At 47.1% G+C, this 26,080-nt stretch overlaps 1 protein-coding gene across 2 annotated transcripts in view; it reads right to left on the bottom strand.

Annotated features, from left to right (window-relative positions):
- Window positions 1-25,543, bottom strand: part of SLC44A3 (solute carrier family 44 member 3) — a 184,165-nt gene extending 158,622 nt beyond the window's left edge. Inside the window, exons 1-3 of one of the 2 annotated variants that reach the window (XM_040359964.1) lie at window positions 25,433-25,543; window positions 25,226-25,324; window positions 2,154-2,258 (exon numbers count right to left, since the gene is read on the bottom strand). In XM_040359964.1, the coding sequence (XP_040215898.1) occupies window positions 2,154-2,258; window positions 25,226-25,267 (147 nt within the window). In that variant the 5' untranslated portion in view covers window positions 25,268-25,324; window positions 25,433-25,543. The remainder of the gene's footprint in view (window positions 1-2,153; window positions 2,259-25,225; window positions 25,325-25,432) is intronic. The other variant, XM_040359965.1, reaches the window with a different exon arrangement.
- Between the last annotated feature and the right edge of the window lie 537 nt (window positions 25,544-26,080).

Below are 26,080 nucleotides of genomic sequence, written 5' to 3'. Positions count from 1 at the left end.
TCCGCGCTCGGGCGACGGAGATCTATTCCGCTTACTGCCCCGCATAGCTGCGGCTACCCATGCTTTTCTGCATCTCTTTTAAAGAGGTGAGTAATACCTCCTCCGTGACCATCTTAGGGTTGGACTGACCCGCGTCAGCTCCAGCCCCAGATCCCGATGGCCCCAAGGCTCCCTGTGGGGAAAGCAGCGGCATAGCTTTGTCCGAGACCTCAGACTCTCTGGGGGAATCCCCACCTCTTGTACCCTCTGACCCGGATGCCATGGTACAATACCGAGGTACACCTGCTACCTATTGGTATTTGGAACTATAAAAGTTAATTGCCCAAACACCTGTTTGGGGGATAAAAAATGCTTCCTCTCCCCTAGATGACTTTTTTTTTTTTTTTTTTTTCGTTTTTGTTTCAAATCCAGGAAAGAAAAAACATTCTGTCCCCCTGAGTAGTATTGCAAAGAAAAACTATGAGATGGAAAGAAACAGCCTATTTCTAGGCTTGAAAAACAGTCCTCTGAAGACTGCAATATCCTTTCTGGCCACTGTGTGTCCTCGGCGCCCCCGTGCTGCCGCTCTGGTCTTTCTCCTCAGTTCCAAAGTATTGAATGGAACAAACAAGGAAGGGCCGCCCCTTCCTTTAAGCCACTGACCCGCCCTTCCCCCCCAGCAATCTCAAACAGGAAATGCCCCTCCCGACAGGGGGGGGGGGGTTTGGGAGGAAGGGACCTCTCTGTTCCAGCAAACTGCAGCCTGCAGCCTGGAACCATGAGGAGGTCAGCGTTTTGCCTGCTTTGCAGGCTCTGAGGAGGAAGACTGAATGGAGCATCGCCTGGAGGCCTGCAGGTAAGCACAGCTCTCTGACACACACATATATTTTTATATAACACAGGCCCCACTCAATGCTTTTCCAACACTACAAGGGAGGTCACATCTTATGGGGAATAATACATAGAGAGCCATCCTATCTTTATGATATGTGACTAGTTTGCCAGATGCAGTGCATAACTTTAGGCTGTCCCCTGTGACCCCCCAGAAAAAACCTGCTAAGAACCAAGTTCCGCAAGTTTTCCCCTCACTTACCTGCTCCATGCCGCAGGACTTTGCCAAGCAAGAGGCCCAATCTTCCCCCATCTCCGTGGGGATGTCTAGACCTTCAGGCCCTGGGTTCCTATGAAGGATCCACTGTCCTGGGCCCATATAGCACCCTGGCAACAGAAAACATTAGGCACCCAAAGGTTTCTAAGTTCTGGGCCCAGGGTCCAGCTCTCTAAAAAGAAAAGCATTATGGGCTATACCCCAAGGGTTTGGGGTCCGGTTACTGACCACTTTAGCGCTAAGGCTTTTTTGGACAGAACCGGTAGCTCACCTAATCCCAAGGATGCGGAGGCAAGCTAAACCATGACTAACACCTAAGACACTGGCGTAAAAACTGAGGTACTCCTCCTATGGGAGGGGGTTATATAGGGAGGGGCATTTCCTGTTTGAGATTGCCAGTGTCTACACCTGAAGGTACTCCATATAACCCATATAGTAATGAATGCCGCTCTGTGTCCCGTGATGTACGATAAAGAAAAGGCCGCCACTTCACCGCTTTACTCACTGACAGTACTTGTCCTGGCCGGGAAAGCCTGGAGGAGCACAATCCCCGCCCCCTGCTTGTGATTGGAGAAATCATAAACCCCGCCTCTTGTGTCCAATAACTGTGCTGTGATTCGTTACAGCACAAGCGGATTTTTGGGAAGGGGGGTGTCCCTGAATGGTAGTTTGGAAATGTGGTCACCCTAGTCAGCGAACATGTCACCTCTGACATCCGCCGCTCCATGGGGTGAATACATGGTCCGATCAGGTCCGCCTGAAAAACTGACAGGCGAACCTAATCGGATAGCCTGTGTGAAAGAAGCCTAAAATTAAAAGGATGCATCTTTTTTGCCCATTAAATAACACTCTAAAATAAAGAAAAACCTTTCATTGCAAAAGGCAATAAAAACAGGCAAAGATAAATAAATAATAACTGTCCACTAAGCGGGGCCAAGGATTCTGGCTGCAGCACTTTAACTGACACAATGGTGTTTACACCTGCTATTTGACAAATGCCATTCCAATACAGTACAGTTATTAAGGTAGCTGAGAACACTTTGTTACTTGAAAAACAATGACTTACCAAACCTGACCAGAAAAGAAAAAAAAACACCAGCCATGGAATATCTGTGCACTTCCTGTACAGTGAAGGCCTCCATTGTCTTGGTGTGGGATTTTCACCTGACACCTGAAACAGAGAATTGACATAGTAAGGATAAGAGCCAATTATGACGCTAGGTGACACAATACATCTGTGAAATTTCCATCTGCAATGATGGGGAAATAATAACTACACAATAGCTCAACAAGTTGTTATTTACTCATTACAGGCTGTTATATAGCATCAACAAGTTACACTTGCGCTTTACATACTACTCATTAAAGGGTAATTCCACCTTTGTGGAAGCAAATAAAATATATAGCATACATATATATATATAATTGCTACACAACCACATTGTACTTGACACTTGACCTCCAGGCCATTTCTGACACTTTTGTTTACATGTAAAAAAAAAAATCTGTATTTGTTGCTAGAAAATTAGTTAGAACCCCAACACGTATACAGTATATTTTTTAAAGCAGATGCCCTAGAGAATAAAATGGTGGGTTTTTCAATTTTTTATATCACATGGTATTTGCACAGCAGTTTTTCAATTTGGAAAAGAATACACTTTTTTAAATTTTTAATGCAAAAAAAAATATGTGGTGTTAAGATGGTGTTATGTTGCGTAAATAGATACCAAACATGTCACGCTTTAAAATTGCGCACGCCCATGCAATGGCAAACATACATTTTACTACCCATAGGTGATGCTTTAAAAAAACTTTTACAGGTTACCATTTAAGATTTACAGAATTACTGCCCATGATCTGATGTTTGCAGTGATACCTAACATGTGTGGGGCAATCGTCGTTTGTATCTTTTTGCATGCTTTAGATTTTTTTCAAATGGTGCGTTGACATCCGGGAAAACTAGAAGTGATGTTACGTCATCGCTTCCGGGTTACCATAGCGGAATACTGATCAAAGTTGTTACCGGCTTTGTTCGGCTGTCCAGACGGCGGATGTGCCAGCTGGTTGCTCGGGTCTCCCAGTGGGATGGGAGAGCCAGAGTAAGCCTTTTAGGGTGGTGGGAGGGGAGGGAACGTCCCCTCCCACTGCTTGTAAAAGCAATGCCGCGGCTAGTCTCCCGCTATAACTGCCTGAAGTCCAGCAACGTATGAGTATGTTGCTGGTTGGCAAGTGGTTCTAAAAAGTAGAAGGCTTACCGCAGTCTATGAGGCTTGCTATTGGGGGCACTTGACAGGGGGGAGGAGCCAAGACTGCTGGCAGGGTCACCCAAAAAGAAGAGGATTGGAGTTGAACTGTGCAAAACCATTTTAAGTATAACATGTTTGTTACTTTTTACTTTTTTTTTTATTATAACCTTTAGAATCACTTTAACTTTAAGATCTGTTCCCTCTACATGATGGCATATTGCTCATGTTGACACTGCTGTCAGAAATGTTTGTGATACAAAAAAACATCAGAAGAAATAAAAGGCCAACAAGCACCAGCCATATATATCTTTCTCACTTCTGACAACTGGTCCTATTTCACAGAAATATCCTGCTATCCCGACAACCAGCATCTGGACAAGCAAGTACAAACCTTGAACTTGGCACTGGTAGGAACCTGGTCTGAGAACTGCCAAGGCTAGAATTCCCAGACCCCATGTAAATAAACTGAACGGAGACAGGCCAAAGCATTTACTAGTAGGAGCTGAATGTGTGAAAATTTCATTTGCATATATTCCAAATCTTTTATCCAACGTTTCCAATACAGTGGAACCTCGAATTACAAGCATAATCCGCTCCAGGAGAATGCTCGTAATCAAAAGTACTCGCATATCAAAGCGAGTTTCCCCATGGAAAACTCGCTTTGATATGCGAGTACTTTGGATTACAAGCATTCTCCTGGAACAGATTATGCTAGTAATCCGAGGTTCCACTGTATTGGACTTGTCAATGGAAAAAAAAATATGTTGTTCCGCATTGACTTCAATTGCATGCAATACCGCATGTGGCCAGACGTGGTGGGCGCCAGAGAGCCTCGGAAACGGGCAGAAAGGCCCGAGGACGCCTTGGCAAACATCGGAAAGGCTCTGGAACAGAGTATTTCCGTGTCTTACCGAGCATTACCGAATGGTGCTGATCGGCACTGGCGCCCCCCCCCCCCTCAGGCCAAACGTGATACTGCACACCGCTTTGGCCTGAATCCTGCTCGTTTTGCAAAACAACAACACTTACAAACCGAGTTAGGATTTTTTAAAATACAGTGCTCATATTACGAAACACTCGTTAATCGCTTTACTCGCAATCCGAGGTTCCACTGTATCCCCTTTTGCAGAAACTATACATTATGGACAGATCTGAGGCCCCTTTACACTTTATATGGTCAGTGGAATATTAAAGGGGGAACACACTTTAGTAGTATTAAACCCAAAAGCAAACATTATATTGCAGCTTACCAATTCTTGGATGTCATGGTTCCATTTGTTTCTATTTTTTTGTCTCTTTTTCTTCTATTTTCATTTGGTGATCCAGCCAGCAAGGCTGTTTTTCACAAGCTTAAGCTCTCTAGCAGAATTTATCAGTTTACATGGATGGGACAAGCCACTTAAAGGGGCTGTAAACCCTCAAGGTTTTTCACCCTAATACATTCTATGCATTAAGATGAAAAACCTCCTGTGATGACGCAGCCCCCCAGAGCCCCCCTTTTACTTACATGAACCCGGTCTTTCCAGCAACGGGGACGAGCACAGCAGCTCCAGCTGGTGTCTCGGGTCCTGATTGGATAGATTAATAGCAGCGCAGCCATTGGCTCCAGCTGCTGTCAATCAAATCCAATGATGAGGAAGCGAGGGGGAGGGGACGAGCCCTGCCGTCTGTGTCAATGGACGCAGCAGCAGGACATAGGAGCGCACCCGTAGAGGGCGAGCGGCTTTCTAAGGGGGCACTCGAGAAGAAGAGGAGCCAGGAGCGCCACTGAGAGACCACAGAAGAGGAAGATTGGGGGCCACTGCAAAACCAACTGCACAGAGGAGGCAAGTATCACATGCTTGTTTTTTTAAACAAACCTTTACATTTCTTCAACACTGGCAGGGGTGATTAAAATTATATTTTTTTATTTACATAAAACCTTTATCTTATAAAAGAAACACAACAGTTTGCTGTAACTGATAAGTAGTAATGGCCTGAACACCCCCCTTGTTCAGTTTGCAGCAGAACTCCCGAACAGGGGAAATGTTATAACCCGAACAGCGAACCCCATTGAAGTTTATGGGAGCCAAGCAGGAATAATCAAAAGTGCCCAACTTGAAAGCTTATATGGAAGAAATTGGCCATAAAAGGGGTATAGGTCTAGGTATTTTAACAAGCGGCCCCCAGATCCCCCCTCACCATGTGAATGAGTATTGGGTACATGGTACCTATTCACCAAAAAACTGTACAAAAAGTAATAAAAACAAGAGATAAGTTTTTGACAAATTCTTTATTAAAAATAATAAATAATAATCGTGTCCCTCTATGTAAATCCATCGTCAAGCACGCCGCCCGCTGACCCAAAAATAACCTGGCTACGTCACCTGGTGGCACCGCCCCCTTTGACGTTATAGATTGTGCATGCTGAGCCTGGTGGGTGGGGCATGAGAGAGCCCAGCGGCCGGCATGAGACAGCTGGCATATGACTGTCGGATGGAAGAGATAAGCGAGCGGGCAAGTAGAGATGACATCATCTCTCTCCGCCCCCTGCATTGCTCCTCTTCCGCCCGGTCAGCCTCAATGTCGGAGGTGCGGCAGGGAGCAGAGAGATAACATTCCGCATCTGGTGACAGGCAACGTGGCAGGTGACATGGCAAGTGACATCCTGCATCTTGTGGCAGGCAACGTAGTAGGTGATGTGGCAAGTTACATTCTGCATTTGGTGACAGGCAACGTGGCAGGTGACACACTCAGGGCTCCCACTAATTCTGCATTATGGCGAGTTAAAAATATTTAATTTATTACTACTACAATACAATAATAGAAATAATGCGCTGACAAATTGCCCACGAAAAATCTGACCCCCGTGTGACACCCCCCCCCCCCTTCTCATGTAATACTTAGGCACAGATCAGATGTGTAAAACGCGTCTAAGTGACTAACACCTGGTGTCCCCGGTGTATTTTGACCGTCTGCAATAAAAGGCATTTTTGGAAACTTTGGATGTGCAGCCAAGTTTTTACGGAGTTGGACTGAGGCTAGCACTTCTACTTGGTTCCACTCAAGGTATTGCACACATCTGGAGCAGCGGATTCCTTTTCTTTTGAACCTGACGGGTGACGTGGCAAGTGACATTCCGCATCTGGTGGCAGGTAACATGGCAGGTGACGTGGCAAGTGACATTCCGCATCTGGTGGCAGGTAACATGGCAGGTGACGTGGCAAGTGACATTCCGCATCTGGTGGCAGGCAACGTGGCAAGTGACTCACTCAGGGCTCTCACTAATTCCGCATTATGGCGAGTTGAACAATTTCATTTATTACTACAATGTAACAATAGAAATAATGCACTGACAAATTTCCCATTAAAAAATCGCTTACACCCGAGTGACAACCCTTCCCATCCCGGGCCTTGGCACAATTTTCTTCCACGCAGCCAGTCCCCGGTGCCAAAAATGTTGGTGGGGACCACTGCTTTTAGACATGGCAACACACCGATAAAGTCATCATTCTGCACTCGCCTCCAATCCGCGAATTGTCAGCGTTAGATTGACACATGGTAAAAGCGAAGTAGAGCCTGAAAGTCTTCTAGTGCTGCCCCTCTCTTTAGGCCTCATGTGCACTGCTGCTGGTAAACGGACTTTATGAGGAGTTGGGCATTATTTTTCAGAGCCCCCTGAACTCTCCTCCATGTTATCTTATCAGTACATGTACACAGGATCATTTATAGTCCTTTCTAGGCAGTTGAGTTTAGAAGCATTTTTTGGAACGCAAAAAAATGGGTTCAGGACCGATGTTCAGAGGCATTTGAAACGCCAAATACCTGTAACAGCTTGTAAACGCGGTAACTCTTGTTTAGCAGCGTTTTGTTTACATTTATTTTAACAAAACAAATGTTTTTTAAACGCTCCTAAACGCAAACGTGTCAAAACGCAGTTAAACAACGTCCCGTGTACATGAAGCCTAAGTCTTGCTTGTATGGTCTTAAGCCTCTTACACACGACCGGTTTTCCTGACAGGAAAACTGCCAGGAGAGATTTTGGCCGGGAAAACCGGCCGTGTGTATGCTTCCTCGCGGTTTTCCCGACGGATTCCCGGTGGTTTTAAACCTGGCTGTTTTCCTATGGGGAAACACTGTGAGGGAGCATACACACGGCCGGTATTCCCAGCCAAAGCTCTCCCCGCAGTTTTCCCGACGGGAAACCCGGCCGTGTCTACACGGGGAAACTTTACCAAGCAGGTTCTCGGTTTTCCTGTCGGGAATTCCCGGGGGACTTTATACCGCTGAGAATCCCAGTCATGTGTACAGGGCTTAAACAGTGTATGGACCCGTCCACAAGCTCACACAGACAACAAGCAAGCATAATTAATTTCAGAACAGAGCTGAAGCACAGGCCCAGCACATGTACACACACTCTCGTATGAGTGCAGTTTAAGAGTTCGGAATATTGTTTTCGTCTTTTTATGCCAACTTATATAACATGTGAGGATAGGCCGATTTTTTTATCAGTGCCTGGGGGAATGTAACAGCTTACTGGCAGGTTTTTGGACACATGCCCACAAGAGATGAGCCAGTGACTGCCCAGCCAGAGTAAAAATATTTGAAGCCTGTGGATTGTTTGTCTGTGCTGGCTCTCTGCCGGCTGCCGCATAAGGAAACCCACACAAGAAAACAAACACTGCTCTGCCTGCTTAAAGCTGAACCCTAATCTGCTTAGATTTCATCTCCCCTAATTCCTCCTTCCCCCCTCATCAACATGTTAGTACAATTTTGCATGAAACTTTTTAATTTTTAGTACAAATCTTATTTTAGACTAGCGATTTCACTGGGTCACCGTGCTTCCCTTTGCAGTGCAGGCAGATCATGACTGGTGGGGGTGGCCAGCAGGGTGCTGTAAACCCCCATCAGCAAAACATCACAGCACCATGCCCCAGTACTCTTCTCAAGAACAGTCAGCATTCATGAAATTAGATCTAAGCACATATATCTACAGTGTGTACTTATCTTTCTCCAAAGCTCTTAGTGCCGTTTCTGTCTGGGGCTTCATTCCTGTTATTAGCATGATAACTTCTGACAAAAGTTCTGAGACACACGACATAACAGCAGCTGAAAATTTGTGTCAGGGAGGGGGCTTAGAGATAGATAATCAGAGAGCTTATCTATTCAGATTACAGCTCTGCATGTTCCTTCCTTCTGCCTGTGTGGAGGGGCGGTGTGTGCCTTTCCTCCAATCAGCTGTCACACAGTGTATGCCCAGACTTCCCTCCCACTGCTGAAAGAGGAACAAAGATTTCGAACACGATCCGCACTTTTCTAAGAGTGTAAAAAGGGGAAGACAGCAGATATACATGTAAAACGTGTGTCGGGTGATTTGGTTCATACCTGTGTAACCTCTGAGGCGGTTTACTTCACTGGGTATATGTGAGGGTTTACAACCAGTTTAAAGCAGACCTTCATCCTCTTGCGGTACTCTCCTTCTCACCATACCTACTCAAATGATGCTGTGCCCCCTCCCCCGTTCCCTCCTGGCATGGATAACGTGCAGTCCCATTCAGTAAAGAGGAGGGGGCGGGCTAGCAACACCTGTACCCAGAGAGGAGGATCCCAGCAGCTCAACGTTGGATCTGCTGGCTGGTGAGTATCCGTACTGCACAGAAGTCAGTAAAAGGTAAGTAGGAGGGGGAAAAAAATTGGGGGGGGGGGCGAAGTTCTTCTTCCATGTAAATATCCAGATGCCTTGTCAGATGGATGTCAGGTGTTCTTAGGAAGGTTGCATTTGTCCACATGTGGTGCGGAGCCTCCATAACTGAAAGAACTGAAATAGGTGGGCCAGGAATAGTGGAGGATGGGGAGAATAATAGGGCTAGATGACATGTGTCAAACACAAGGCTCATGGACCAAATCTCCCCCTTCATCTCTCCCCCCACCTTGTCTCAGCTCTCAGCATCAGAGAGAACAGAACTCCTCTGCCAGAAATCTTTGCTTCCCCGGGCAGAACCCCCCCCCCGGTCTCAGCAGTCGGCACAAGAGGACAGAATTCTTACAGATCTTGCACCTTCTCATCTCAGCCACCTCTGGTCTCAGCATTCAGCTGGCTCTAGTTCTCCTCTGTGTCAGGTAACCTGTGGCCAGGCGACAAGTGCACCCCGTTGGGGTTCGGGATGCACCACAGGGTGGTGAACCCTATAGCCGACTGCTGCAAGCAGGAACGAAGTGTGAACCCAATATCACCCAGGGCGCGGAGTCAAAGACCCAGTTTTGTATTCACCAGGGCCCCTGATGGTGGGGATGGTCTTGGCCGCAACTGGATCCAGGTCGCGTCCCCGAAATTCCCTAGGTCACGCTCCGCAGGGAGAGAGGGAAGCAGCCAGCAGGACAAACGGTGGTGATGGGTAGGCCGAGGTCAGGGTAACAGGCAGACAAGGATAACCGTGGGACAGGCAAATGGTCAGGGGCACAGGCAGACAAGGATAACCATGGGACAGGCAAATGGTCAGGGGCACAGGCAAACAGCAGAAGTCACTAACAAGCCAAAACGGTACACGGAAAGATGATAGTAGCACACCGGAAACAGGAACTAGCAAACTACACTGTTGAACAGCACTGCAGACCTGTAGAGCAACAGTTAACAAAGACTTCCTGGGCTGGCCCTGTGTGGGGCCATACAGGAAGAGGAAGTGATAAAAAGGGAACCATAACAGAGTCACGCCTCTACTGAACAGATGGAAACACAGGTAAGCTGCCAGGCTATTGCATATCCATGACACTCTGGTACTGCTCCAGACCCTACACTTCCTTTTCTCCGCCTCCTCCGGTCTCAGTATTTCTCAGCTGACTTCAACTCTCCTGTGGTCCTCCTCCTGACCCTTCACTTTCTGCTTCCCAGCTCCACCCCTAGCTTCTTCTCAGCAGCAGCACAAAGTAAAGGGTGGTGCACTGTGATGTAAGGGAGGGTGAGGGACGCTTGACTTCTGATGGTGAGGGGGCTCTTCACATCTTATATAAAGGGGGGGGGGGTTCTTTGGACATCTAGTCCTACTGAAGCAACTGGCCCTTGAGGTGAACCATGATGCTGATGCGGCCTAAAATTAAATGGAATTTGACACCCATGAGCTACATTATAAAGGATGTCCTCCAGCTGGGAAAAGAGTCAGGATATATCTGACCAGCTGGAGCTTCTAATATTCACTGGCAGAAGCCAACAGCATACAGAGAAATCATAGTAAGCTATTTTAGTAAAGGAGAGGATTCTGCACAACTGTGCTACACCGAAGGTAAGGCTGGAGTTCAACTTTAAATAACTAAAATGCTGCTGTCTCTGCTGTGAAAAAGGATGCCCACAACTTTATTTTTGGCACTTCCTTTACAAACCCCCACAACTGCCTCATCAAAAGAAACCACTGTATTATGAATAGATTATAATTAGTGGGCATGACATCATACAAGTACTAAACTGAGACCACACAGTCTGACTACAAGGTGATTGTGGCTATTTCAGGTCATTAGAGCATGCACAGAGGCCACGGAGAGAAAAATTACCTTCTAAAAATGCAAACTGCCTGGCTGTCATAAAGACCTCTTCATTCATGTCCTTAAAGGAGAAGTATAGCCAAAGCTTATTTGGCCATACTTCTATAGATCACAGGAGTGCAATTCGTTTTGCACTCCTGTGACCCGGTTTCAGCAGAGAGCGGGCTAAAGTCCTCTCTCTGCTGACGTCACGGATTTCAATCCAGGCACCACGTCATCCCGACAAAAGAAGTGGGGATCTGCCAGGTGCCTGGACTGACACCCGGCTCAGACTCTCAGTGACCCGCTGAGAGTCTGAGCCGGATGCTTTCTGGCTCCTCCACAGCCCAATGCTTCAGTGAGCAAGGAGGAGGCAGAAGCGGAGAGGTGCTGATTGACAGTCTGCAGCTCTCTGCTCAGGTAGCCGTCAGAACCGAGTGACCGGTGATATTTGATCGCTCGGTTCTCAGCGCAGAGGCGCCAGGGGACCGATGCTGAATCCAACTTGGCAAGTATAAATCAGAAAAAAAAAACAACCATAGTTTTCTTTTAAGATACTGAACAATCCTGCATATAAGGGCTTCTGGAGGTTTGTCTGACTCCTGATTTGAATAATTAATTTAAATTAGCATCTCAGAAAGTATTGAAGCCAACAGCCAGACAAGCAAATAGTATTTTCAGAATAGGGTCACCAATGACAGACCCCATAATTCTCCTGTGATGGGTTTACCTTAAAGCAGAACTCCAACCAAGATAACATAACAACTAAGAGCCTATTAAAAGGTGAAATAACACTAGCTTTTACTGCAATAGCTAGCTTTAATCCAGAGATTTCAACGCAAGGATTTTCTTTAGCTGCTAGTTTTGCTCAAGCTGATGGCCAGCCTCATTCAACTCACTTCCACTGAGCCCAGGTTCTCCTGGATCCACCCTAGCCTGTGACAAGAGCAGAAACACAGCGATGAGCTCATCTCTCTGTCACTCTGCTTTCTCCTCCTATCAGTATATTTTTTCTAAAGACATAAACTAATTGGCTCCTTGTACTGCTTTTTCCCCTCATACGCCAGCTTTGCTGTACAGGGACTGCAGGGATCAGCCATAACTATATGACTACGGACAGGTTAAGTGAATAACATTGAGTATCTCATTACAGTGGCATCGGAAAGTCAGTGGGATACATTAGGCAATGGGTAAACATGTTGTCCCTGAAGTTGGTGTGTTGAAGGCAGAAAAAATGGGCATCGCAGTCTGTTGTGTATGCGGCTATGTAGTGGCAGACTGCTCAGGTTGCCCATGCTGCCCCTTGTCCGCAGCCCACAATCGGCACGTGAGCATCAGAACTGGACCAAAAAGCAATGGAAGAAGGTGGCCTGGTCAGATGAATTATGTTTTCTTTTACATCATGTGAATTGTCAGGTGCATGTGCATCACTTACCTGGGGAAGAGATGGCACCAGGATGCATTATGGGAAGAAGACAAGCCGGTGGAGGCAGCGTGATGCTTTTAGGCAATGTTCTGCTGGGAAACCTTGGGTCTTTCCATTATGTGGTCATATACCACCTACCTAAACATTGTTGCTGATCAAGTATATCCCTTCATGGAAACATGGAAACAGTATTCCCTGATGACAGTGGCCTATTTCAGCAGTATAAACCTTCCTGCCACACTGCCAAAATGAGTCGAGAACGGCTTTAGGAACACAACGAGTTTGAGGTGTTGACCACAGCATACCTTCAGAGGTCTAGTGGTCCATGCCTCAATAGGTCAGGACTCTATAGGCAGCAAAAGGAGGACGTACTCAATATGAGGTGAGTGGACAGAAAGTTATGGCAGATTGATATATATAAAATTATTACAGAGCTGCATTAACTAGTCATTTTATATCGGCTTTAATATATGCCTAAAATGGTCCTGCCAATAGGAAAAAATATTCCAGGTAGAAGCACCTTATAAAAGAACAATCAGAATATTTACTATACCTAAAATATTTCATCCTACTATTACAGGTGCATCACATAGTATTGCACCTAAAAACCAAAAAATATATACATTGCAGTTTACTAATCCTTAAAGTGATTGTAAAGTCTTTCTTTTTTTCTTAAAAAAAAAAAAAAAAAATATATAAAACATGTTATACTTACCTGCTCTGTTGCAGTGGATTTGCACAAAGCAACCCAGATCCTCCTCTTCTTGGGTCCCTCTTCTGTGCTCCTGGCCCCTCCCTCCTGTTTAGTGCCCCCCCCCCCCCCAAGCAAGCAGCTTGCTATGGGGGCACCTAAGCCAAGTCACAGCTCCCTGTGTTCATTCAGACACGGAGCCATGACCCGGCCTCGCCACCTCACCCTCTCTCTCCCCTGATTGGCTAACTGACTTTGATGGAAACTAGCAGGCGCCGCTGCTGTTTCTCAGCCAATCAGGAGGGAGTAGCTCGAACCGCTGAGATACTCGTGGACATCGCTGGATAGAGATGGGACTCAGGTAAGTATTAGGGGGGCTGCTGCACACAGAAGGCTTTTTATGTTATACTTAACTGCTCTGTGCAATGGTTATGCACAGAGCAGCCCCAATACACTTCTTGGGTCCCCCAACGGCGGCTCTGACTCCTCTCCCCTGCCGACTGCCCCCAGTAGCAAGCCTTTTCATTCACACACAAAGTGTGGCTTGGTCCTACCCCCCTCCCGCGCTCTCCCCATTGCTTCACTGGCTGCGATTTACAGCAGCAGGAGCCAATGGCTCCCACTGCTGTGAGAGCCAATGGGGAGAGACACACACTCGGAAAGTCACTGCTCTTATGTACATTGCTGGATCGAGATGGGGCTCAAGTAGGTATTGGGGGGCTGGCAGGAGCTGCACCCAGAAGGTTTTTTACCTAATGCATTAAGGTAAACAAACATTGAGCCTTTAGAACCACTTTAAGTGTTGTGAATGCACACTTTCCTGTCTTAGGATGGCTCCACTCTGGATAAAGAGCAACAATTGGCTAGCATGCACAGCTACACCAGATTTTGCACACCCCAGTTCTAGTAAATAGATCCCAGTATGTATAGCCAGCTTTATAATCATACAACCTTCACAACCCTATCCAAAATGAAAAAAAAAAAGTTCTGAATGAGCCCTACAGGAATTTGGTGGGTGCTTGGCAGAGGTCCAAACTGCCGCGGAAAGACTGTTCAGGCACAGTGTGAGCAATCCCTAGATATAACGCCCATTACAGGGGACCTGTAGCCTGACACTGTACTAACACTAAAGCCAACACCACCTGATCTTGGGCTACCAGGAAATCTAGGGTATTGCAAGTCATTACAGACGGCAGAGAAATAAATATGACAGCTGCCATCTGGGCTTATTCCGTTTATAAATGCCATTTGTCTGGCATCAAGTTATATCAGCCCATTACACATGCAGTGTCTGTATCCTGGTTCGTGGTGCTGAATAATGTGGTATCTTGCTGATCCTATTATCTCACTGCAAGACTTTTGGACACGTTCTGCCAGAATGAAAACAAAACAAATCAGCATTCCCTAAATACATTAAAGTGTTACTAGTAATATGAAAATAGTTTACCTGCCCCCGGCCCCCCCACAGCTTACAAATCTTCTTTTTACATTAAAATCCTGCCACTATATACCTTTTTGGATGATCATAAACTGCACAGTTTCTTCAGTGCTGAGAGTTCAGGAAGGTGGAGATTTTTACTGCAGCCTGTATACACACCCACATGTATGGTGTCAATATCCTGTGACCTGGCTAGCTCTGAGAACAAGAAACTGTTCTCTCCAGCATAAAAGACACAACTGAGCATGTGCAGGTCAGTAACTCTGCCTGTGTTAGCTGGCTTCCCCCAGATAGACAGTGCAGGAGGGGGAGGGTCTGTGCATATAGGATAAAACAGCCTTTTTACATAGTGCAGAGGATTAACACCTAAAGAGGAAGTAAACCCTCAAACGCACCCTGCAAGGCAAAGGCATAATAAGCTAGTATGCATAGCATACTAGCTCATTATGAAGTACGTACCTGAGATCGAAGCCCCCGCAGCGGTGCTTGGTCACCTCCTCTGTCTGCACCATCTCTCCACGAGTGACTTCCGCATATCGCGGCTCCGGCGCTGTGACTGGCCGGAGCCGTGATGACATCACTCCCGCGCATGCCGCCACTAACAGGATGATCGCCATTAATAACAGCATGCTCAGTGCGCATGCGTCGTAGACATCAGTGCCTTTCTTTTGCAAATATCTCCTAAACCATGTAGGTTTAGGAGATTTTTGTGGAACCTACAGGTAAGCCTTAATCTAGGCTTACCTGTAGGATAAAGTGGTCTGTAAGGCCTCGTACACACGATAGGTTAAACAGAGGACAACTGTCTGATGGACCATTTTCATCGGTCAAAACCGATCGTGTGTGGGCGCCATTGGTTATTTAACCATCGGTTAAAAAAAGCCAACTTGCTTTAAATTTAAACCGATGGATTCCTAACCGATAGGTCAAAACCGATCGTTAGTAGGCACAACCATCAGTTAAAAATCCACGCATGCTCAGAATCAAGTCGACGCATGCTTGGAAGCATTGAACTTAATTTTTCTCAGCACGTCGTTGTGTTTTACGTCACCGCGTTCTGACACGATCGTTTTTTTAACCGATGGTGTGTAGGCTACTGAAAGCCAGGAACTACACGAACTAGGCAAGAAACATAAGGATTCTATAAACAGTGGCCCGGATTCAGAAAGAAGATACGACGGCGTATCTCCTGATACGCCGTCGTATCTATGCGCCTGATTCATAGAATCAGTTACGCATAGATATCCCTAAGATCCGACAGGTGTAAGTGACTTACACCGTCAGATCTTAGGCTGCAATCTCACGCTGGCCGCTAGGTGGCGCTTTCGTTTGTATACGCGAGGAATATGCAAATGAGGAGTTACGCCGATTCAGAAACGAACGACTGCCCGGCGCTTTTTTTTTACGTCGTTTGCGTTCGGCTTTTTCCGGTGTATAGTTACCCCTGCTATATGCGGCGTATCCTATGTTAAGTATGGCCGTCGTTCCCGGGTCGAATTTTGAATTTTTTACGTCGTTTGCGTAAGTCGTTCGCGAATACGGATGGACGTAATTTACGTTCACGTCGAAACCAATGACGTCCTAGCGACGTCATTTAGAGCAATGCACGCTGGGAAATTTGACGGACGGCGCATGCGCAGTTCATTTGGCGCGGAGACGCCCCTGATTTAAATTTTATAGGCTCCCCTACCCGCGGAATTTGAATTCCGCCGGGGGATTTACGATACGCCGCCGCAAATTTACAGGCAAGTGCTTTCTGAATAAAGCACTTGCCTCAAAAACTTGCGGTGGCGTATCGTAAATGAGATAGGTTAGCGGATCTTTAGATCCGCGTAACCTATCTGAATCTAGCCCACTATCTTTTTTTTTCCACAGAAAGGCTTGTGGTTTGTCTAAAATTACACTGAGGTTTAGGTGGTTAGTTTAGATGGAAAAAGTGCTCCTGGAGATATTCTTTAAAGCAGACTTTGCATAAAATGACTAATAAAGAAGCTCAGTGAAAAGCATAAAAACACACTTTTTTTTTAATGAGGGGTTAATCGATTTACAGAAAAGGATTAATCATTACCAAAATAGTAAAGTGAACCTGTAATATGTGGTTTGCCTGGACTAAGCAAACGAAAGAATACCTGCCATCCGAACCTTCATCCCAGAATAGACAGGGCCCTAAACACTGGTACCACTCAGTACAGCGTTCAGCCTCTTCCAGCCACAGCCTGCTGTAGACTTTGACAAGCTGCCTGCAGCGGGGGGCTGGATCCTGCACCTGCATGCTAAAAAACACCAGGAGAGATGCACTGCCGCTGGGGGGGCTCGTCTCCAATGTTCTAAATTGCCACAATGAACACAAACAGGTTACATGCATTGGCAGGTTGCAGTGCCATTCCTTTTAAATGGCACCTCAGTGCACTGAGGCAACGATGCTCCAACATGTATTGCATGCACCACAAGTCACAGCAATACACTACCATCAGAAAGAATGCTGCATGTACATTTTTTGTCCACTCTGGTAAATTAATAGACTGCATTAAAGGGGTTGTAAAGGTAGATGTTTTTTCACCTTAATGTATCCTATGCATTAAGGTGAAAAAACACCCGGCAATACCGCCCCCCCCCCCCCCCCCCAGTTATACTTATCTAACCCCTCGAAAGTCCCGCGCTCGCCCCCGACATCCTCTTCGCCGCTCAGCCTGCCCAATTGATTGGCTACACTGGATGGATTGAAAGCAGCGCAGCCATAGGCTCATGCTGCTGTCAATCACATCCAACGACGTGGCGCTCCAGGGGCGGGGCCAAGTGATACAGTGAGTGGCAATTACTCATCGGCTGTATCACGGGAGTGCGCCCGCAGGAACTCAACACCATGTGAGCTTGCGGGGGGGAGCCGAGACAGCCGCCGAGGGACCCCAGAAGACCAGGATCGGGGCCACTCTGTGCAAAACGATCTGCACAGTGGAGGTAAGTATAACAGGTTTGTTAATAAAAAATAAATAAAAATAACTTTACAACCCCTTTAAAGGGGTTGTAAACCCAACCACACAACTTGCACTTACAGGTAAGCCTAGATTAAGGCTTACCTGTAGGTTCAAGAAATATATTTTCACAAAAACGGGTACCGATGTCTACATCGCATGCGCGCCATAGACAACAGCGCAGGCACACTGAGCGTGCCATTTTTGTGAATGGTACATTCAGGAATTTCCGCGCATGTGCGGGGATCTGCTGGTCCCGCGCACATGTGCGGGAGTGATGTAATCGCCGCTCCGGCCAATCACAGCGCCGGAGCAGCGATAACAGGAAGAAGATCAGAGGAGACATGGCGGAGGGCACGGAGGAGAACTTCGGGGGCTTTGATCTCAGGTAAATCAATCATAATGAGCTAGTATGCTTTTCATACTAGACAATTATGACATTTTCTTGCAGGGTTTTTTTTTGTTTTTTTTTAACTGAATGAGGGTTTACTTCCTCTTTAAGGCAATAAACATAACACAACAGGAATGAAAAAGTGTAAATGGGCCCCTAAGGTATATAATTACCTAAAATAAATACATAAGGTAAGCTGTCAAGTAAGCTGGTTAGCATGATTGGTACATACAATAAAGAGCTTCCTGATCAAACCACACTATGTCAATGATTTAAAAATAATCAAACAGAATATTTCTGCAGACCAAACCCTTCTCATTTACTGAGCAAAAGTAAACACAGCCATTAACTTAAACAAATGTTTAAACAATCCTCACTCACCTGAAATCATTAGTTGGGTTTTTTCAGGTTACTATACAATATACAGCAGCTCATGTGAGAATTTAGTAGAACTCAATTATAGCTGCATTTATTGCACAGAATCTTCAGCCGGGTTCATGCACCTGTCCGTGTGTACCTGTCGCGGGTGCGTCCATACAGCCGATGCGTATTCATTCACTTTATATAGGTTACCTAAAGGGTTGTCCCGATACCACTTTTTTGAGACCGAGTACAAGTACCGATACTTTTTTTCCAAGTACTCGCCGATACCGAATACCGATACTTTTTTTTAATGTCATGTGACAGTGGCAGTATTTTTTTATTTTTTAAAAAAAAAAAAAAAAAAAAAAACATTTTACAGTGATTTTTTTTTCTTTTTTTGGGGGGTTTGGGGGGGGGAGTGGATTGTCAGTGTGTTTTTTTGTTTTTTTTACATTTTATGTTATTTTTATTTATTTTTTAAAATATTTATTGCAATTTTTTTTTTTAATCAGCCCTGTTGGGGGTCCTTGGAGAGATATTAGGGGTCTTAACAGACCTCTGACATCTCCCCTTTAAGACAGAGAAAGGGACCAAGGACACAGATTCCCCGGTCCCTTTCTCAGCAGCCTCAGCTAAAATGAATGGAGAGAAGCTCCTCCATTCATAAACTGAAGCATCGTAAACACAGGTTACGATGCTCAGTTATATGAATGGACAGAGTCAGTGATCATTGACTGTCCATTCTGAAAAGGTAGGAGCCGGGTTTAGCGGCTCCTACCTCCGCTTCCCATCCTGACAGATTGAGGGGGGAGAGCAGCACGGGGGGAGAAGTCAGCACGAAGCACAGGGGACAAGGCGGCATGGAGCACAGGGGACAAGGCGGCACGGAGCACGGGGGACAAGGCGGCACGGAGCACGGGGGACAAGGCGGCACGGAGCACAAGGCGGCACAAGGTTGCATGGAGCACGGGGGACAAGGCGGCACGGAGCACGGGGGACAAGGCGGCACGGGGGACAAGGCGGCGCGGAGGACAAGGCGGCACGGGGGACAAGGCGGCGCGGGGGACAAGGCGGCGCGGAGCACGGGGGACAAGGCGGCGCGGAGCACGGGGGACAAGGCGGCGCGGAGCACGGGGGACAAGGCGGCGCGGAGCACGGGGGACAAGGCGGCACGGAGCACGGGGGACAAGGCGGCGCGGAGCACGGGGGACAAGGCGGCGCGGAGCACGGGGGACAAGGCGGCGCGGAGCACGGGGGACAAGGCGGCGCGGAGCACGGGGGACAAGGCGGCACGGAGCACGGGGGACAAGGCGGCACGGAGCACGGGGGACAAGGCGGCACGGAGCACGGGGGACAAGGTTGCACGGAGCACGGGGGACAAGGTTGCATGGAGCACGGGGGACAAGGTTGCATGGAGCACGGGGGACAAGGTTGCATGGAGCACGGGGGACAAGGTTGCATGGAGCACGGGGGACAAGGCAGCACAGAGCACGGGGGCAGAAGGCAGCACGGAGGCAGAAGGCAGCACGGGGGCAGAAGGCAGCACGGAGGCAGAAGGCAGCACGGGGGGGAGAAGACAGCACGGAGAAGACTTGCAACTCCCCTGCCGCACTGATCGCCCAGGTATTGGGTGAAGTATCGGAGCATTTCCCCCCCCGAGTACAAGTACTCTGGCAAATGCTCGGTATCAGTATACTAGTATCGGTGCATCCCTAGTTACCTACATGTAATTCTGCGCTATCACAAAAACAAAACGGTTCATCGTGCTGTACAGGACTGATGTGACTGAGCCTATAAAAGGAAAACTACCAAAACTCTCAACCTCTTCCGGACCAGCCACCGCAGTTATACTGCGGTAGGTTGGCTCCCCGTTTGGCCACTAGAGGGCTCGCCGCTGGAGCCGATGCGAGTGAGCGATGATCGCCGGGCACCCGCAAACCTTTGTGACAGAGCGAGAACCGGGATTTGTGTGTTAACACACAGATCCTGGTTCTCTCAGGGGAGAGGAGACTGATCGTGTGTTCAAACTGAGTAGGGGTGTACTTGCTCAGCAACAATGTGTAGGTAGGTGGTATGTGTCAAGCAATATCCACATTAACCTCTTCCATACCGGGCTTTAATACACACCTCCATACCGGGCCTATTCTGGCACTTCTCTCCTACATGTACAAATCATAATTTTTTTGCTAGAAAATTACGCAGAACCCCCAAACATTATATATGTTTTTTTAGCAGACACCCTAGGGAATAAAACGACGGTCATTGAAACCTTTTATTTTGCACGGTATTTGCGCAATAATTTTTCAAACGCCTTTTTTTTTTGGAAAAAAATTGTTTCATGAATTAAAAAAATAACAAAACAGTAAAGTTAGCCCAATTTTTTTGGAAAATATGAAAGATGATGTTACACCGAGTAAATAGATACCTAACATGTCACGCTTTAAAATTGCGCACACTCATGGAATGGCGCCAAACTTCGGTACTTAAAAATCTCCATAGGCAACGCTTTGAAAATGTTTACAGGTTACCAGTTTAGATTTATAGAGGAGATCTAGTGCTAGAATTGTTGCTGGCACTCTAGTGCACGCGGCGATACCTCACATATGTGGTTTAAACGGCGTTTACATATGTCGGCGGGACTTGCGTGTGCGTTCGCTTCTTTTTTTACATATTTATTTCTTTTTTTACACTTTTTTATTTTATTTTTTTTATTATCGCTTTTATTCCTATTACAAGGAATGTAAACATCCCTTGTAATAGGAATGTGTGTGACAGGTACTCTTTATGGAGAGATGCGGGGTCAATAAGACCTCCCCCTCACATCTCTCCTCCAGGCCTGAAAGCATGAAATTGGTGAAAAAAAATTCACCGATCTCATGTTTACTGTTGCTTAGCAGCCGCAATCGCGGCTTTGTTTACTTACGGGGACCCGGGCGTGACGTCATCATATTGCGCCCGGGTCCTCCGACGGTCATAGAGATGACTGGTGACCATCTGGTCACCAGTCATCTCTATGCTTCCTGCGAGCGCCGGACGATTCGTTCTCCGGGCCCCCGATGGCATGGGAGAGCCCCGAGAAGCACCGGATGGCGGCGGGAGGGGGGGATGTCCCCTCCCGCCGCCTGTAAGAACGATCTAGTGGCGGAACCGCCGTTATGATCGTTCTTACGTTGTGCAGAATCGCCGGCACAAGAGAAGGATATCTGAATGATGCCTCTAGCTGCAGGCATCATTCAGATATCCCCCCCACAAAGCCCAGGACGTCATAGGACGTCCACTCTGAACGGCAGAGGTTCTTTGTGGATGTCATTTTACTATGGGCCGGTAGGGAAGTGGTTAATGGCAGGACCCAAGGTTTCCCAGAAAAACATCCAAAGCATCACACTGCCTCCGCTGGCTTGTCTTCTTCCCATACTGCATCATTGTGTCATCTCTTCCCCAGGTAAGCAATGCATGTGCACCTGACCATCAGATTCATCAGACCAGACCTTCTTCCATTGCTCTCTGAACCAATTTTGATGCTCACGTGCCCATTGTAGGTGCTTTTTACTGTGAAAGCAGGTCAACGTGGGCACCATGACCAGACTGCAGCTACACAGCCCTATACACAACAAACTGTAATGCCTATTTTTTTTGCTTTCAACACATTCAGGGCCAACATGCTTTACTCACTGCCTAATATATCCCACCGATTTCAGATGCCACTGTAATGAGATAATCAATGTTATTACTTAACCTGTCAGTGGTCACAAAGTTATGGCTGATCAGTGTATGATCTCCTTTAGATCTACTGACAACTATATCATGTCGTTTTGGTAATCATAAAGCAGGGCTCGACAAACCAATTGCGACTAGAATTAGCGACCTGGCGCCTGAGGTGGCACAGCTTGGGTACCATGTCTCCGTACGCAACCCCCCTTGCGATCACGTCGCAAGGGGGACTGCATATGACTGCAGGAACCATAGGACTGCAGAAGGCCGCAAAGCTGCCGTCTCAATTACCGGCCGTCGCGGCCCGACGTGATCGCAAGGGGGATTCTGGCGCCTTTTTGTGGTGGCCGTTGGTATGACAAGACAATCAGCAATGCTAATGGAGCGTCCCTGCCTGTTTCCATCTCCTTACCTTTACTTAGAAGTTAGAACCCCCAAACATTATATATTTTTTTTATTCTAACACCCTAGAGAATAAAATGGCGGTTGTTGCAATACTTTTTGTCACACCATATTTGCGCAGCGGTCTTGCAGGCGCAATTTTTTGGGAAAAATACACTTTTTTTTTTATTACAAAATAAGACAACAGTAAACTTAGACCAATTTATTTTATATTGTGAAAGATAATGTTACGCAGAGCAAATTGATACCCAACATGTCACACTTCAAAATTGCGTCTGCTCGTGGAATGGCGACAAACTTTTACCCTTTAAAATCTCCATAGGCGACGTTTAAAAAATTCTACAGGTTGCATGTTTTGAGTTACAGAGGAGGTCTAGGGCTAGAATTATTGCTCTCGCTCTACCAATCGCAGCGATACCTCACGTGTGTGGTTTGAACACCGCTTTCATATGCGGGTGCTACTCACGTATGCGTTCGCTTCTGCACGCGAGCTCGGCGGGATGGGGCGCGCTTCTGGTTCCTAACATTTTTAGCTGGCTCCTAGATTCCAAGTAAATTTGATAGCTAATAAAATACATAAGTAGATAGCAAACTCATAAATAATAATTAGAATGTACGTTTGATTTACTGCTGGGTACAGCTCAGTTCTAAAGCTTCTGGACAAGAGTGCCCAGCCTTCCTCAGGGCTCCTTTATACTTGCAATCAGGGAGTGGTAAAAATAAGTGGCTGAACTGCATTTTTACTGTCCTATGACTGCTCCCCCCTAAGCTGCAAAAGGCAGCCAGACGGGGTGGTACACATGCCACAGCAAAAATTCTACCTCCTATTGCATTGGGCGGACTATGGCACCGCTGAACTTGACCTATTAATGCTATGCATACGGTTACGGCATGGTAATTCAGGCTTTACAGTTTTAAAACAGGTGGTGAGGAGGCAATATACTGTATGTCCAACCCCCTATGAAGGGTGATCCACAATGGATCACTCTTTAAAGGGGTGGCAAGGTCTGGTGCAAGTGAAAAAATGTGAGAAAAAAATAAAACAGACGATCAATCGTCTGATAATGTTATAGTGTGTACCAGGCATTAACCTTAGGGACTACATGTGCCATGATTCACATAGTACAACTATCTATGATAAGGCAAGGATGGGCGGTCTGGAGGGACGTTTGCTGGTGCCGCTGTCACTCATGAATGTTGTGGGTGGAGATTTCATCTGTGGGAAGTTTACACTGCTTGTATGTGGGAATGTACTCCTGTAGCATGTCTCAGGATTGCGCCGAGGACGGTGGCTACATATCCACATACGGTGGGATCTAGGAGGACGACCATAGCCACTCACAGAATGGAACTTATATATAATATATAATGTTTGGGGGTTCTGATTAATTTTCTAGCAAAAAAATTATGATGTTTACATGAAGGAGAGAAGTGCCAGAAAAGGCCCGGTGGAGAAGTGGTTAAGTACATCGGGGACTGGCGGGTGTGGGGGGTGTTACATTCTTTATGAAAAGGTGAACGAACGCTTTACAGATAATTGAACAAGGACTGTAATGATTGTAGTGTGCATGGTCATCCTATGGACCCATTGGCCAATCCTTAGAGGAGGAAACATACAAATTGTATTTCTTCTTTTGAACTGTGATAATGCGGGAGGAAGGGTGTCTGATCACTCCCTACACAAACAGATGATAGATATATGAGAGTCTAATCATCATCTCTATCTGATCTGGGATCTCCTATACAGTACAGGCTATGGGATCAGGGATCTCCCATATGGTACAGGACACGGAATCAGAGATCTTCCATGCAGCACAGGACACGGGATCCAGGATCTCCCATGCAGCACAGGACACAGGATCTCCTATACAGTACAGTAACGGGATCTGGAGTCTCCTATGCATTGCAGGACACAGAATCTGGGATCTTCCATGCAGTACAGTACACGGAATCTGCCATATAGTACAGGACACGAGATCTCCTATACATGACATGGGATCACCCACACAGTACAGGATCTCCCATACAGTACAGGACACGGGATCTCCCATACTGTACAGGAAATAGGATCTCCCATATAGTACAGGATCTCCCATACAGTACAGGATCTCCCATACAGTGCAGGACACGGGATCTCACATACAGTGCAGGACACGGGATCTCACATACAGTGCAGGACACGGATCTCACATACAGTACAGGTTCTCCCATGCAGTACAGGACACGGGATCTCCCATATAGTACAGGACACAGGATCTCCCATACAGTACAGGATCTCCCATACAGTACAGGACACGGGATCTCCCATATCGTACAGGACACGGGATCTCCCATACAGTACAGGATCTCCCATACAGTACAGGACACGGGATCTCCCATACAGTACAGGACACGGGATATCCCATACAGTACAGGATCTCCCATGCAGTACAGGTTCTCCCATGCAGTACAGGACACGGGATATCCCATACAGTACAGGATCTCCCATGCAGTACAGGTTCTCCCATGCAGTACAGGTTCTCCCATGCAGTACAGGACACGAGATATCCCATACAGTACAGGATCTCCCATACAGTACAGGATCTCCCATACAGTACAGGATCTCCCATGCAGTACAGGTTCTCCCATGCAGTACAGGACACGGGATATCCCATACAGTACAGGTTCTCCCATACAGTACAGGTTCTCCCATACAGTACAGGTTCTCCCATGCAGTACAGGTTCTCCCATGCAGTACAGGTTCTCCCATGCAGTACAGGATCTCCCATGCAGTACAGGACACGAGATATCCCATATATTACAGGACAAGGGATCTCCCATATCGTACAGGACCTCCCATACAGTACAGGATCTCCCATACAGTACAGGATCTCCCATACAGTACAGGACATATTGACATGAGATCTGGAGTAATGTAGAGAGGAGGTCAGCAGGTGCCAGGTTGGATGAGGTGGGTGTGATGACCCATCAATGAAGGGTATATAGGTATATACTGTACAGGACATACAGGCATGCCACTTGTTACCTGATACTCCCCACAGCACGACATGACTGAGGATCACTGGGGCACCGGGGAGGGGGGCATGCCGGGTCTTCACCGCTCCTTCTGTAACAGAGAAGACAAGGAAGGGTCACTTACAGCACCGGGGTGCCCTTCTATGTGCCAAGTACATACCGTTCCTTGGACCCACACAGCTATGTACTATGTACTCACCGTGTTTTGTACCCAGCCGGATGAAGTTGGTAAGAAGCAGGTAGAAGGTCCCAGTGACGCGCTCAGGAACCCCGGGGTGACGCGCACGGGGGGGGGGGGGGGGGGGCGGAGTCCCGGTAATCCGTCCAGGTGAGGAACTCCAGTCACAGCGGGGCAAGAATCTGCTGCACGTCTCCGACACTGCCGCAGTGCACGAGCAAGGCGCGCCCTCCCGCTGTCCTCAGGAGAGCAAGAGTGTCCTGACTGTGGGTCCCCTCCATACAACTTAGAAATACCACACCCTCTATATAACCGAGACATTTCTCTATAGTAGAGTCTATACACCCTCAATGCAAATGGGATACATCCTCTATACAGCCTCCTACACGCAGTGGATACATCCTGAACACACATGTCCGGTGCCAGGAATGAGGTGACCTGAGAGCCGTTTTTAGAATGGCGGTGAGGGGATATAAATAGAACGTGTTCTGCACAAAGTATTCTCTCCCACTTCTGAGGAGAGTAGAGAAGGGAAACCACCCCTGTCAGGAGTTTACTAAGGAATGTCACATGACTTCCTCTCCCAGGAACACACCAGGAAGTGAGAGGAAATCTCCCTAAGGCTGCATTCACACCTGAACGTCGGTCGTTTTTTCCGGCGTTTTGTCG

This window comes from Rana temporaria, chromosome 7 (assembly GCF_905171775.1).
Source record: "Rana temporaria chromosome 7, aRanTem1.1, whole genome shotgun sequence".
NCBI lineage: Eukaryota > Metazoa > Chordata > Amphibia > Anura > Ranidae > Rana > Rana temporaria.
The sequence above is the reverse complement of the archived record's forward strand: the minus strand, read 5'-3'. Positions and strand labels throughout refer to the sequence as shown.